The sequence below is a fragment of the Marmota marmota genome, unplaced genomic scaffold (assembly GCF_001458135.2).
Source record: "Marmota marmota marmota unplaced genomic scaffold, marMar, whole genome shotgun sequence".
NCBI classification, from domain to species: Eukaryota; Metazoa; Chordata; class Mammalia; order Rodentia; family Sciuridae; genus Marmota; species Marmota marmota.
Genome location: NW_026000057.1, coordinates 26,280,535 through 26,296,527, shown reverse-complemented (window position 1 = coordinate 26,296,527; position 15,993 = coordinate 26,280,535). Strand labels below are relative to the sequence as shown.

Sequence of the window (15,993 nt, the reverse complement as noted above, 5' to 3'; positions counted from 1 at the left end):
CTATAAATTATATTTAAAATCTTTTATATGGGAAATTTTTAGCTCAAGAAATATGGAATAAATTGAACTACTCAAAGTTCAGCGTAGTCCTTGCTTTACTTAGAATCAACCTGAGCAGTAATCAGTCCTGGAACTTCCCTCTGATTTCCTTAGAGATGAAATATTTATAAGAATAGTTTTGATGTCTGAAGTAGAAATGAGTTGGGTACCTATTTATAACTTCATTAGGATAAATATTTGTCAATAGTTTCAAATATTTTAAGTCTAAAATCCAATTAGACCAAGGAAAGCTTCAATGAAGAAGATCAATAGAAAAAAATGGTAGAATATTAGTTTATGAAAGGTACTATGAATGCCAAATTCCATATCTACATGTTAGAAACTTACCTGAAGTAACAAAATAAAATGATAAGGACCAATAGCAAACTACAGACAGTCACAGATATAAGTAAGGCCTTGTGGTGTATAGATCCATCAACAAAATCTGAAATTAAAAAGAGAGTCATGGTATGGAGAATAATTTTACTTAAAATGAGGAAATAACTTTTTCTCAAAAGTACTTGCTAAGCAATATATCCAAGATATGAAAACACTTTAGCATGACAATTGATTAAAAATATATAGACACTCAAAACTACATGTTTGACTTATGTCAATCATCCTTCACGTAGACACATTTCAACAGCACATATTTCCTCTCTGGAAGGAACGGACTTGGCACAGGATAAACCCATGGAGAGAACAGGACAAGAGCAAATGGATGTCCTTCATGAATACAATTTTTTACAAATGGAAACACACTATAAAAGAATGAATGTGTTCTTGCCAAAGAATATGTGAAACTTTTAAATGATATTATATATTATTAAATATATATAATATAGAAGTTATAATATAAAAATACATTAAATATATTCACTTTGTCTTAACTCTCATTCTTGACAAACCATATTTACTTAATGCTTGTTTTCTCAAACTTTGTATGAGTAAGAATGACAGAAAGACATTCAATACAAATGCATATTTACATTTATGACTGTGTGTGTATGGGTTTTTGTTTGTTTATTGGCTGGTTGGTACTGGGGATTGAAGGCAAGAGCACTTTACCACTGAGCTACATCCTAGCCTTTTTTATTTTGAGATACAGTCTTGCTAAGTTGCTGAGGCTGGCCTCAAACCTGCAATCCTCCTGCCTTAGCCTCCCAAGTCATTGGGATTACTGGTGTGAGCCACCACACCCAGGTAATTTTTATGCAGTGGTTGCTGGGCCATATTTTGAGAAAAATGACTTAAAGCCATGTGCACTGTACTCATACAGTAACAGAATAAGTACTGTTTTTGTTAAGGGCAACATTTACCTTGAGAAGAGTTATTATTGTCTTTTATTACAAGTGGAGATTTTCCAACTGTGTATCTTTACAAATATGGCCACCCAAACAATTTCTTTGGATGAAGTTCTTATCCCACCCAATGTTACTTTTTTTTCCATTAAAAAAGTATATGTTATATGAAGAAAAACTAAAAAGCATCAATTAACTAAAGTTAAAAACAAAATCACTACCTCATTACCACACAGGAGAATTTATAGCCAACAGTTAAGTATATGCCATCTTGGTATCATTGTAATGAATAAAAAAATTCATAAGCAAAATCATTCAAAAATGGTATAATATACTGCATTATAGATTATTTTCATTTATAATATTGTGAACATTTTCCAAAACAACAAGTGTTTGTTTTTTTTCTGAAACATGATTTAAAGACTACATATTATTATATGTAGGGACATCCTAATTAGCCAGTCTTCTCTTGTTTATTTAGGAGATTTCAAAGATTTTGCTTTAATACTTCTTTATTATAATAAATACAATCCTATAGTAAGTAAACACATATGTCTTGGCACATGTCAATGCTTATTTCTTTGGAATTCCTATAATAATTATTAGGTCAAAGGACATATATTTCAAGTCATATTGTCAAACATCCTTTAAAAAAAGACTGCATTATCAATGTAAGAATGTTTTAACTATTTTGAAAAGATTTCAGCCTTACAGAGAATCTATGAGAATAAACAACTCCAATATGCTAATTATTCTCATTGTTAAAATTTTATATTTGTTTTATAATTCTCTTGCTCTATTAGTGTCCCATACGTGTGTGTATCAGTATACACACACATATGTATACATATATTTGCATTTGTATTTATTTACTTTTGTATGTCTGTATTATTTTTTAACTATATAAAGTTGCAGAATAACACTCCTATCCACTTGTAAATACTTCTAAAATGAATGTTATAATTTACTTAAGAGTCTAAAATATATGTTTAATAACTATTTATGATCCATATGACTATTTATGAAAGTTGTCTATTTCTCAAAAGACTAGATGATGAACATTAAAAACAAGTAGTTTTATATTCATAAATTCAGAAATGTTGCCAATAGTCCAGGATAAAGGGGTTCAGAACTTAACTACTAAAGTACTCTGCAAAAGCCACGCCAGCTTTAAAGCAGTGGAACATATGCAATAGCAAGTGCATTGTCTAAAATGCACTACTTAGCAAATCTTGAAAATAATTTGTAGATTCTTAAAATTAGCAGGCTGAAATTTTGAACAAAAATTATTTCAGTAAAATTTTCCTCCATTTCCTATGTATAAATAAATAAAAAAAACTGTAACTAGAAACTTAGGTTAAAATGTATTCCCAGTTTTAAAAGTAAGAAAAGTTTGATTTTTGCAGAAATTCAAAAAGAATGCTACTCAACTAAAACTACAGAGGTTCACATAATCACAACACATTTTCAGTATAAGGACACAAAACTCTTATTAATTCCAGTGATGCAGTTTTACTAAAATTCTCACCTTCCCTTGTCTTTTATTTTTCATGTAAATGATGAGTACAGAATACACCCGAAACTGCAAGAACACTGTATTTACTTCTCATTTCATGATCTTTCTGGTTTGTGAAAACAATGAGACCACAAAGGCTCTAAGAGGTTCTCTCCTTACTAATAAGCTCTTTCTCTAAGGCTAGTTTTACCTCCCTTTTCACATTTTTTTTGGCCCCAATACCCTAGTGCCTGCAGCCTCCCTGTCCATCCCCCTGTCTCTCCTCATGAACAGGTGATCCTTAGCAATACACCTTTTGTCACACCAGTCATGTTTTAATCTACCATTACCTGGGCTCAGAGCATTAACAAATGTAAACATTCAAGTCTCTGCCAGAGTCTCCAAAGCCAACACGGCCAGATACCCATCAGGAAAAGAGCAGAGCCCACAGATCTCTCTGGGCAGCTTATTTCTACCTGTACTGTCACTCCAACTACTCAGGAAATGGAACCAAGAGGTCTCCAGGGATGTCTAACTGATTCCAAGAGGCAAGTAAGGATCATCAGCAACTTCGAAACAAAACTGCACCTGTCACTACTAATGACCCAGCAGAGGAGTAGTTAGGAACTCCTCAGGCTGACAGGACTGTGTTTACAGGACTGGAAGGTGGTTCATATGTGCAACATGAAATAAAAAGGAAAAAAAAAATCATACAGCTAGAAAGGATCTTGGAAAATAATCACTTGCCCAAAGATATCTTTTCAAGCACTCTAAGTATTAATGATTATGGATAAGTAGGAGATATCATCCAATCAATACAGTATAAAGAATAGTCTTGACACACAATGTTAGTAATAACATTATATATTTACTTTTATCATATATTGGGATTTCTTTTTACAGTTAAATCTAGATTTAAATTCTTCTTAAGAATAAAAACAATATTCTAGTTATTCTCACGTATAAAACTGTTTAGGATTGTATCTCCTGATAACAAAGGAGATTTAAGAAACAACTTTTATATCCAAATTCCTGTATGAGAATGGGGGGGATAAGTTAATTACCTCTGAATTCCTTTCATCTGTCTTACACACAAATTTAATCCAAATTTCCCAGATAGGAATTGAGTGTTTATTTTATTATATTTTTTTGGGGGGGGGCATGAGGGGACAAATACCAGTATATCTTATGTACACTGGTAAGAAAAGACAGAGACATAGCTGGCATAAAACCCAGTCATGTGTCATTCTCAAGAGCTGCCCAGTTGGAAGGCAGTTCTACCCACTTTAACAATTGCCCCTTTTTGCAGCTCCTCCAAGTCTGAATGGCCTCAGGGTAGAGGAGTTCTCCTTGCCTTGGCCACAGCTCAAGGACTGGGCCTCTCACCAGCCTGCTCTCCTGATGCCAATTCTGCACAGCCCACAGCTTCCTAGATACAGGTTCCCACAAGAGTTGAGCCACTCAGCAGCTACCTCAGGAGGAGATCCATGCAGAGTGAGAAACCAGGACTAAAGGGGCCGGCTGTTGAGTAGCCTTTGGTGTCCTGGGCCAGTCCACAGACCGTGGCGCATCTCTCTAGTTACAGATCATGAGCATGGTCCCCTGCATGTTTGAGTGGCTTTGGACATCTGCTCGGCTTTCCTGAGCCATCTCTTCTTCAGTGCCAGTCACAACAGCCTATGCTTATTCACAGCAAGAACACACAGTGGGCACCAAAGGAGCGAAGCATTGCAAGAAATGTTAGCACTACTCCCTGGCAAGGAACTGAGCTCAGTCTCGTATACTGGTCTACAATACTGAGGGCACAACCTGCACAACAGAAGGTCTATTCTGGGCTCCCCTTCACATGCTGTACACTAGCATACATTCGATCTGTTGAGGAGAATATGGATGTTTCACTAGTTAGATGCCTTTACCTACAGACTTTAGTTTATAATTGGCAATATCTAAAGGACAGCATTTTATTTACTTACTTGTTGGCTTATTTATTTGTACTAGGGATCTAACTTGGGGTGCTCTTCCACTGAGCTACATCCCCAGCTTTATTTTATTTTATTTTTTGAGACAGGGCCTAAGTTGCCCAGGTTGGCCTTAAATTTGTTATCCTCCCACCTCATCCTCTCAAATCACTGAGATTATAGATAGGTGTATACCACCATTTCTGGCATGTCAGGGATAGCATTTTAAAATAAATCTGTAAGCTGCTCACATTATATTTATTAAATGGAAAAATAATTTTCAACTTTGGAAATTCTGTATTATAATTTGACTGAAACTACATTAAAATTATCACATTCCAAAACAGAAGGTTATTTCTGAAAAATTTTCTATAAAGTCTATATGTAGTATATGAGTAATTTCAATATTTAAACATTAAAACCCACACCAAATTTCTTCAATTATAGAAATTTTGTTTTTTCAAAAGCCAAATCAGCATCTTACTTAATAAAGCAAGAGCTTCTATTTATTTCATTTTGACACTGTTATCATTTCTTTAAGTGTTCATTAAAAATAAACAAATGCTGCTATAAACCGGGTGTGCTGGCAGATACCTGTAATACTGGTGGCTTGGGAGGCTAAGGCAGGAGGATCACAAGTTCAAAGCCAGCCTCAGCAAAAGTAAGGCACTAAACAACTCAGTGAGACCCTCTCTCTAAATAAAATACAGAATAGGGCTGGGGATGTGGCTCAGTTGTCGAGTGCCCTGAGTTCAATCCTGGGTAACAAATAAATAAATCAATGTGACTTAAGAAGTAATTTTGGGATGAGGGACTTCTTCACATCCTCCTTCACTTCAGAACAGACATTTCTTCTCATTTCTATTCTTACCACCAGCTGCAGTGTTACTAGGCTTCTGAGTCATATTTTGTTTTTGATGAAGGTGTTGGAGTTGATCTAATTATTTTTCATATTTCCTCATTCTTGAGAAAGAATATTATCCTAAGGTATTTTGCTTTGCTGGTGCTGCAGTGAAAAATAAGCAAAGCAAATTGTGTCACGCACAGGCTGTGTAAATTTGATGAAGTTAACCTTTTTGTATATTGCAATTTCCTCGTCTTTAAAATGGGACCATCAGTCCTAAGTACTTCGTAGAGTTGCTGTAAGGTATAAATTGGGTCAGTTCACATAATACTCAGCACAATGCTTTGTTTACATTAGTCATTTTAGTTTTTAAATTTCACCCATGTAGCCTATCCTTCCTCACACTTAGGTAATTCTTGTTCATCTGTAAAGTCTTATTCAAGTGTCACTTCTACAAGGCTATTTTGATATCCTTCCACCCCAGAGCTAGCCACTCACTTTTTTATGTAACTAACATACTTTATTGTCTAACTCTATTATTGAAATATTTTCACCAAACCTAAGTCAATTATTTACATTTTCTTTCTCAAATTCTAAAGTATAGTTTGGAAAGCAAAAATTGTCTTTATCTATTTCTATATATCTTATTGCTTGAATTTTTTTTTAATTGTGAATTTTTGATGTGAATTCTTTTTCTTTTTAAGAAATAAAATCATTTCCTCATGCTCTTCCTCCCTGTTCTGTTCTTAGTTGCTCTCTTTATATCAAAGAAGACATTTGGCATTTGTTTTTTAAGGATTGGCTAGCTTCACTTAGCATAATCTGCTCTAATGCCATCCATTTCCCTGCAAATTCTATGATTTTGTCATTTTTTAGTGCTGCGTAATACTCCATTGTGTAGTGGGGGGAGAGAAAGGGAGAGAGAAGGGAAAGCATATGGAAATGGTAGGAGACCCTCAATGTTACACAAAATTACATATAAGAGGTTGTGAGGGGAAAGGGGGGTGAACAAGGGAGAGAACTGAACAACAGCAGATGAGGTAGAGAGCGAAGATGGGAGGGGAGGGGATGGTGGATAGTAGGGGATAGGAAAAGTAGCAGAATACAACCGTCACTAATATGCCATTATGTAAAAATGTGAGTGTGTAACCGATGTGATTCTGCAATTTGTATTTGGGGTAAAAATGGGAGTTCATAACCCAATTGAGTCAAATGTATGAAAGATGATATATCATGAGCTTTGTAATGTTTTGAACAACCAATAAAAAAAATAAAATAAAATCAGCCAGGTGTGATGTAGCACACTTGTAATCCCAGTGACTTGGGAGTCTGAGGCAGGAGGATCACAAGTTCAAAGCCAGTCTCAGCAACTTAACAAGGTCCTCAGCAATTCAGTGAGACCCTGTCTCAAAATAAAAAATAAAAAGGGCTGGGGGTATGGCTCAGTGGTTAAGTGTTCCCTAAGTTCAATCCCCAGTACAAAAAAAAAAAAAGGAGAAAGAAAGAAAATCCACCATGAAGGATCCCTTGAACCCACTTATATAATACTTAGGAATCAAGACCACAACAATACAAATAATTTATTTGTGTGAGAACAAAGAGGAGAAAGGAAACATGGGAGTTGTTTTTAATACAAAGTCTTTTGGGATTTAATATCTTTTTTTTCAATGAGCAAAACTTAAATGTATAAGTTTTAAAGTTAAAACTTTAAACATCATCCCTATTTTATCAGTCTATTGATATATGATGACTAAAAATTACTCTAGCATTGATAAAATGAAATGTCATATAGCAAGTGATCTTTTATTTAGTCTTTTATAAGGTCTTTATTTTAAAATCAAGGAAGCCAAATGGTAGTTTTCAAGTTAAATACAACTTCTGAATACCTTTTGTGGGTAAGCATGAAGTACCATCTCCCTCTGCTCTCCTGAGACACCCTGCAAGCTCTAGGAACTACGACTCTGGGAGGGAAGTGGGGAGAAGTTAAAGCAACACACATCCTAAAAGTGGAATCACAGGCAACTACTGTCCCCAGAACTGTCTGCATGCCTCTCTGAGTGACAGGTTCATTATGTTATCTTGTCTCAGCCCTCCGTTTCAGCTCTGGAAAATGTTGCAGGTAGAAGAGCTGGAAAAAGAAAAAATGCTTCCCATGTTCATTTTTACTGTGCCCAAGCTTTGCCAGCCTGAAAGTCACCTTGGTCTTACCTCTGTTTTTCAGTGGAGGCAAAGTAGGGTGGAGGTCTTTATTACATTCATTCCTTTCTGTGCAGCATTCAATTGATCTTCTTTGATGAGGAATAGGAGTGTCCTAAAATTGAACCCAAACAGCTTTAAGTGAGTCTCCTCTAAATTTCAAACTCAGTTCATCTAAAATATAAGAAACGATTACTAAGAGAACTCATTTAAACATCCAATAATTTTATACAAACATCTTGAAAATGTTAGTTTGTATCAGATAATTCATTTCAAATTATTGTATATTATTGCAACTTCTGCATTTCAATCAAATTACCACTATATTTGTAATAATCAGTGTCCATAAACTGAGGAAAAAGTATTGGTTTAATGCAATTAGATAAAATGGATTTTGAAGAATATGAACTAATGACACACTAACAAGAAGTTAACAAAACTAAAAAGGGCATTTCAAAAAAAAAGGAGAATTGGTCCAATGAGAATTTTTAATTACTTTCTAGGTTACTAAAAATGGGCTAGCCATGAAAAATAACTATTTTGTCTTACTTGAATCTTGGTAGAAATACAGCCAATGCAAAATTACAAATGAAATCAGGTTATCTTCCTTACCCGACACTGAAAATCTGAACCTTCTAGTCCTAGGCACCCAGAAGTGACCACAGGCATCCCAGAGTCGTCTTCCTCTATCATTGTGAAACAATATCCGTCTGTGCTAAAAGCAAAACCGGCAGAAAGACACAGAGAGAGAGAGAGAGAGATAGGTGGGGAGGCAGAGGGAGAAAGTCTGTGAGTTCAGGGAAAGCAAACTACATGACATGTATCATTTGCCTCATTATAAATAAGGAGAAAGTCAATGATCTTTATAAGTTACACACTTTGGAGAATCTCAAAACTTCCCTTTTATGAAAGTAAATTTAATTATCATAGAAACATTTAGTAATATCTTCTCTACCTAGAAATTTGTGCAACGGGATGTAAAATGTCCAAATAACACATATCATTAATTAACATGGATATCCATATATACCATTGATGAACTTTGGCCCTTCACAGATACCACTTGCCTGGAGAAATCAAGACATAAAACTCTGAGGAAGTAATACCATCCTCACCTTTTATGTGAGAAAACTGAGGCTCAGAGAACATGAGTCATACAGTCAGTGAGAGAAGGCAGGCAGGAGTTGGAACCCATGAAGGTGAATATTTAGGCCAGCTCCCCTTGGCCTGAGGTAGTGAAGTAAACTTATTTTCACTGAGGTATGACAACTACAGACAGGTAGGAGCCAGTCCAGCAGGGCACAACTTAGGTAGCAAAGACTCCACCATTGGGTTCCCTGTCTCTGGGTTGGCCAGAAGTTTGGCTTAAGCAGTCTGGGCTTATGCTGGGAGTGGATAAGGGCAGACAACAGAAAGACGGGGTTTTGACAAAACAATCAAAAAAAGCAAATTTTTAATTTCTATGTTTTCCTAGGTTAAAATTCACTAATGTCATATATTTTTTTTGAGCAAGAGAGAAAATAGTAATATTTCTTCTATTTTACAGATGAAGAAATTGGAGATAGAGAGAATACTACACTTATATAAGGTTGAAAGATAAATATTTGCAAAACCAGGGTTTGGATAAAGGCTCTCTTACTTAATTCCCGCATATTTTTTTGCTATCCTGGGACTAAAATGAAAAACAAGAACTGGTAAAAATATAACTATTTGAAAACAGACATTACTGTCTTCACAAGTTTGGGTAATAAATGCCAGTAGACTCCCAGTGTAAGCCATAAGCCACTACTGCAGGTCTTCTGAATCAAAGTACTAAAACATATCTCCATTATTTTCTTACACATATGCATGCTCAGTGTCCAAGATGGAGATGACAATAGTCCTGAAAGGTCAGGGAAGGAAGCTTGGAGCATATATTAGCTGTGATTTGTAGTTTGTCTGTTCTGTCTTAGCGGTAGCAGCATTCTGCCATACATAAGCCCTTCAGTTATCATCAACATTTTTAGAAGTGTTTACTCAGCTTATCACCCTCAAGCAATCCAGCATGCCTCAGTTTATAAGAAGTAGCTGAGCAAAGTTCACACATACTAATGAATGGCTTGGAAGGGTCAATGATAAATACCTTTGTTAGACGAAGGTCAAATGCATGAATATTACTGAGAAGAAAAAAAATTCTCTCAATAGCCCATGTTCTAAATTCTCTGGGGCTTTTTAGCCAGTTCACTAAAATTGCCAGGAAAATGTAAACCATATAGATGCTGAAGGTAATAAATAAGTGTTCCTTAGAAATTTAAACAATTTGAGTGAAAAGTACTCATAGGGTTTTTAAAATTCTTTTCCTACATACTTAGATGATATATAACCTACATTTCTTATCTTTAGATTCAGGAACTATCAGAAATAAGCCATCCTAATTTTCTGACATTAGGAATTCATAGGGGCTATAGCAGTCAATGTAATATATTAAATCTACAGAATAGTTTCTCCTTAATCATGAGTTCCTGTTAATCAAAGTCTGAAAATAAGGACTTGTAAATTTATAAGAGTAAAAAAAGGGGAGAGGGGTGCTGTGCCTGGTGGCACATGCCTGTAATCCCAGTCACTCAGGAGGCTGAGGCAGGAAGATCACAAGTTTGAGGCAAGCATAAGCAACTTATGGAGGCCCCCATCTCAAAATAAAAAATAAAAAAGGCTGGGGATGCAACTCAGTGGTGGTGCAAACCTCTATGCTTATTTTCTTTACACCAGTATTGCCAAAAAAAAAAAAAAAAAAAAAAAATNGTGGCTCAGTGGGTTCCACCCACAATTGCCAAAAAAAAAAAAAAAAAAGAATTAAAAAGGCAATAGAAAAATCAGATAAAGATGTTGGCAAGTACTATTGTAATGCCCTAGAAAATACAAAACTGAAGGAGAATAACTCAAGCTTTAAATGTACACCTCCTTGTTTGCAAAGAGAGGAATCAAAAAATATATAAAAGGATGGTGAAAGAGAGAAAGACTCTGGATAAAAGAATTCATTTGCCATCAATATAAATTCAGAAAGGAATATTAGTTGAAGAACAAGAAAGAAGGTGACAGAGCCATTTTGGGCATATTATCTGCAGCAAGCTAAAGTAATTTATAAATTCCTCACTGAAACTGCTGTCTAGCAAGGAACATTAACTGGAAACTAGCTTGAGAATCACAGGAGAGCTTTCAATTGTCAAACAAGCATAAATCTAAACCAACCTATGCTCCAGAGTCAAAGCTGATCAACTCTGCCCACCATCAAGAGCTGGTCACTGGATGTCACAGAGGGCAACTGACTCCTCCCATTGGCTTATTGATGTTACACTGCCTGGGTGACCTATTTAAACTTAGTTCTGTGTGTGTAGATTATCAGCCTCATTCCTACAGTGTTGATAGTGACAGGAAGAGGAAATGAAGAATCATAATGGAAATCAAAATAGAAATAATTTTAAAACCAAATCAAAAGTAGTGAGATGTATACATTAATATAGGATGAATCACGATGAGAGTGGTGATCATGAATTTTTAAAAATAGAAGAACAACAGATGAACCATTTTTAAAATTCTGCCCCCTCTGGGTCACAGGCAAAGAAAAGTACACAACGAAACAGGATAGCACTTGAGAGGATAAAGAGTGCTGCTGATGGATGCCTCACGGAACACCAAATTCATAAAAAAGCAAAGAATGTGAGAATTCAAAGGTTACATGAGGTCACAGCAGGGAAAATATAGCTCAACTCTCCAGAAGGTTCTGCAGGATTAAGGCTTCTTAAATTTGACCAATATTCTAAGAGCAAAAGGGTGTCTGGAACATCTAGAAAGATCATCAGGGGAGTAATCACTTTAAGAGATTTTTCAGTGTGTCCAAGTGAACATAAACCAACAAGAAAGGAGTGCACCTGCTTTAAAGCTTCAAGGGACTAAATTATATGCTTTTTAGGTGGATATGCAAGTAGAGACTGAGGGTTTTTAATTCCTCTCATTTCTGGTCACATCAGTTTATAATCCTCATTCATGAGCTTTGTAGATGGTGAAAAACTTCATACATCATTTAAAACTGCACTGACAGCATTGTGATTTAACGTGAGTACAGTGTGTACAAGGCTCATCCAAGCCTTGGTCCCTTCAACTCTATTCTTCCAGTAAGACCTCAGGTCTCTCTTTTGAAAACCCAAGGGCTGCTCACAGCCACCAAGCTGAGAAGGCACTACCGTAAAACTTTTCCTCTAACTAGTTTAAATCTTTATAAAGATTAACGTCGCTGTGAAATAATTTCTAAAAGTGTATCTGCTTTGCTCAATCAAGTGACTGAAAATTTAAAAGTATTATTTCAAATTTAGTCTCTACAAAAAAATAATTATATAAATGGGTGCAATAGGTTCAATATCACCTACCCAAAGAAATAACAGTTCTCTTGACTAATCAGTATTTATCCTTCTCTCTTTTAGTTATAATACTAGAATTCATAAAGTTAGTTTGAATGTAATTGTTAGAATGGATCTTTGAAGTCTGGTTAATATTGGGTCATTTGTAAGCAAATGCTTGAGAGCATCCTATCTTCAAAAATATCAATTTCATATGCAAGGGAATAAAGTAAGTTTTCAAAATTTCCTGTCACAGGTAAACTCAAAAGAGGTATACAGCTTGTCAAGTTGCTATTTAAATCATGCACATTTCAGTCCATTAACTAAAACAGCTGGAAATGCATAGAGCTTTTCGTTAATGGTGGTTCATTTGATATTTGTTGAGAATACTATGACTCTGGCTGCGTTATGGCAAGAATGTCAGGGCAAGAACGACGGGGCCTTTGCTTTTGAGCTAAGTGACATTAGAGTAACTAATACAGGCCACCAAAACCTAAAAGAAAGAACAGCATTCAGTGGAGCAGTGGGAATAGAAATCACAAGCCACCTAAGTGTTTTCTACCAATTAGAAAGTTAAAAAAAAAAAAAGATGAACAGTAATAATTACCAAAGCAATAGAATTCTAGAGATTTGTTTCCCTTCCTTAACTTCTTAGATAGATTCCCATACAACTGGAAAGGAATGGAATAAAATATATATGGCTCTACTGTGCCCTCCTCTGGCTTTTTCTCTGAGAGGGCTGTGCAGTTGGAAGGTGCAGTTGCATTAATGACAAAGCCCCAGTGGGGGTTGCCTTTTTCTATTCTGTCCTCAAGAACATGTAACTAGCATACACCCCTCCTCCCTGGTCAACACACTAAATGACTTAGTATTGTGTTTATTTTTTCTGACATATAAGACTTCTCCACTCTGTCTCAGTTTATACACTCATCAAATGCTCATATATTTTTACCTCCACCACCCTGTGCAGATCCCCACTGTCTCTTTGAAGGACTTCTCTCCTCTCTTAACCCTTTACCCACTGCACACAGCATTGCCTGATAGAGTCTACATTTTCTTGCTTTGATCAATTACCTTCAATGGTTCTCTATGTACCATTTTAAAGACTCCTATACTATTGACTTCTCATTAAGCCCAATAACAAACTGGCCTCATTTGACATTCTCATTTCTGATTAATGAGAGGCATAAAAGGAGAGTTATCTTTCATAAAGGCTCTGTCAGCAAATTTGAAATCACAGACTCTTTCAACTAAATAAATTTCTAATGAGGGACCCACCATTCTTCTGAGTGCAATAGTTTGAAATCAGCATGCTCTCCTGGAAAAGAATCATAAAGTTCAATGTTTAGGTGGCCTGGGCAACAGTGGCAAAAACTGGATGGCTTACAGTGATACTCAGCACACAAAGTAAGCACGCTTATTTTAAATCCTCTGAGACCAGGTCAGGAGCACCTTTCTGAAGACTCAGGAAGAGGTTTAAAAGGCCCAAGTTAATATACCCTGTAAAAAGACTTGCAGCCCCTAAGATTTTCCTTTTGGCCCTATGACCTTCAAGATATATAGTGAGAGACCTGTCTAATTCCTAATTTAAGCAGCTTGATGTCATTTGCATAACTTTTGTGCAAACATACATTTCAATTTATCATCTCTCTAAAACCTGAAAACTTTGGGGCAGAATTTATGTTCAGTGTCCAATACTAAAAATTACCTCTGGAAAAAGAATGTAACATAATTTTTAGAAATAGACAGACACTCATGAAGGCGTGAAGAAACCTGAAAGAGATGTTGAGAGAGAACAAATATGACTATCACAGATCACAGTAGTAAAACAGGAAGGCTATATAAAGCCAGACTCAGTTATATAGAGAAAAATAAACAAGTCTAAGATAACACTTGCTAGAACAGGAAAATGATACAGAACATTTGCATAGTGAAAAATCACATAAGAAGAGTTATTTAAGACTTTGCATTGATGGTCTATGGTCCTAGGAATAGAATCAGGAATTGGAAGGATTACAATGCAAAGTTACTCTTGGAAAAACATTTAGAAGACAGACATCATCGTGAGGGGAAAAGTAAAATGGTTTTACACTTACTTTGGATTATAGATATATAGATACTCAGTCATGATATATTTGCACTATATTCTCCAATATGCAAACCATGAACAATGGGAATGGCATGCAATTGGGTAGCAGACACACGTGCAGTTAATAGAGATCAATCCAGGCATGACTTTGGCCGTGGAACCTGGTTGATAGAGCAATTAATTGATGGTACTAGTGAAGAATTTACGAACCCCTGAACTGTACACATCCTCTGAATTAACATATCTCTCAATCTCACAGTGACGTATTTCAGAATCTCTTTATAGTAGATAGTACTCGTTTCTGGTCCCTTTTGGGATGTGATGAACGTGAAGCCTTCCTGGGACACACTGTTTGACTGACATTTGCCTGGTACAAGGCCTCAGGCCAAACAACTTAGACCAGCCCTTATGTAAGGCATAAGAAAGCACCCCTTTGCCTTGAAAACTGCTTTACTTCAGAGTGCAAGACTTAATGCAGCGTTGCTTAAGTTACATCCCAGTAGGACAGAAAATTGCTTATTGCTGGTCTGTGAAGGAGTTAATATAGAAATTGAAACTCATACAGCAATTTCAATGTATAAATCCATGTCTAAATGATAGAAATAGAAAAAAGGGGGCATGTAATTTGCAAAGTTTATATTATTTTTTTAATAATTCATTTTTATTTTACTTTTAGAGGGGGTGGCTATCTTTCACCAGAGAAATCTAGAGAATTACTCTTTGGAGGGCAAAGAATCCAGTGTGAGCTAACAGAAATGAAGGTGGAAAGTCAAGGATTTAATCTATGTCTTAGGACAAGGGAACAAAAGTAGTCCCTGTAATTTGCACATTATTGATCTCAGCTCACAGAAGTCTCAATTGGAGTTGAAATCTCATTAGAAAAATACATGTGCATTTTACTCAAGAGTGGATGTTGGGGCTCGGGATGTGGCTCAAGCTACAGTAGCGCGTTCGCCTGGCATGCGTGCAGCCTGGGTTCGATCCTCAGCACCACATACAAAGATGTTGTGTCTGCCGAAAACTAGAAAATAAATATTAAAAAATTCTCTCTCTCTCTCTCTCTCTCTCTTTAAAAAAAAAAAAAAAGAGTGGATGTTCAGTCCTCTAAGAACCAGTGTCAGGGTTGGCTTTTGGCTAAGAATTCGTGATTTTGGAATTGTGGCCACGATTTTTCATCATGTCATCATACCTACTGATTACTTAACTTTCCACAGCCTCAGATTTCTTACCTGGAAAATATAGATAATGCTACATTCTATATAGAAATGTTTATTAGTTAAAGATAGGTAAAATAAATATGCTACTGAAACTTATAAAAGTTATTTTAAACTTATAAACTTATAAAAGTTTCAGCAAATATTAGTTTTCTGTTGACCTCTCCAAGTTAACCCACCTATGCTGGTCATAATAGTGTATCTATGTTCTTTTGAGGGATTCTTTTGTTATTGCTGTTTTTCTTCCTGTGATTTTCTTTCTTTCATTATCAAAAATCAAAGATTAGCAAACATATAATTCAAAGCCCATCTCAACCTGGCTTCCATCTCTACTACCTTAAATATTTCCAACCTGCTCCTATTGATGTCATTGGACCTGATTGCCATTTTCCAGTTCTTTTTCTACTTGACCTCAAATTGCATTGAAGATAGTCAGCCTTAATATTTCCCTTGGTAAAATTAGCATTGGGGACACTAATTCTTA

At 35.7% G+C, this 15,993-nt stretch overlaps 1 protein-coding gene across 8 annotated transcripts in view; it reads right to left on the bottom strand.

Moving 5' to 3' along the window:
* Bmpr1b (bone morphogenetic protein receptor type 1B) overlaps nucleotides 1-15,993 on the bottom strand; it is a 276,179-nt gene that overhangs the window by 26,173 nt on the left and 234,013 nt on the right. For 7 of the 8 annotated variants that reach the window (XM_048813647.1, XM_048813649.1, XM_015484573.2 and 4 more), the window contains 3 exons: nucleotides 8,446-8,548; nucleotides 7,846-7,948; nucleotides 388-484 (listed from right to left, as the gene is read on the bottom strand). In XM_048813647.1, coding sequence (XP_048669604.1) covers nucleotides 388-484; nucleotides 7,846-7,948; nucleotides 8,446-8,548 — 303 coding nt within the window. The remainder of the gene's footprint in view (nucleotides 1-387; nucleotides 485-7,845; nucleotides 7,949-8,445; nucleotides 8,549-15,993) is intronic. The other variant, XM_015484574.2, reaches the window with a different exon arrangement.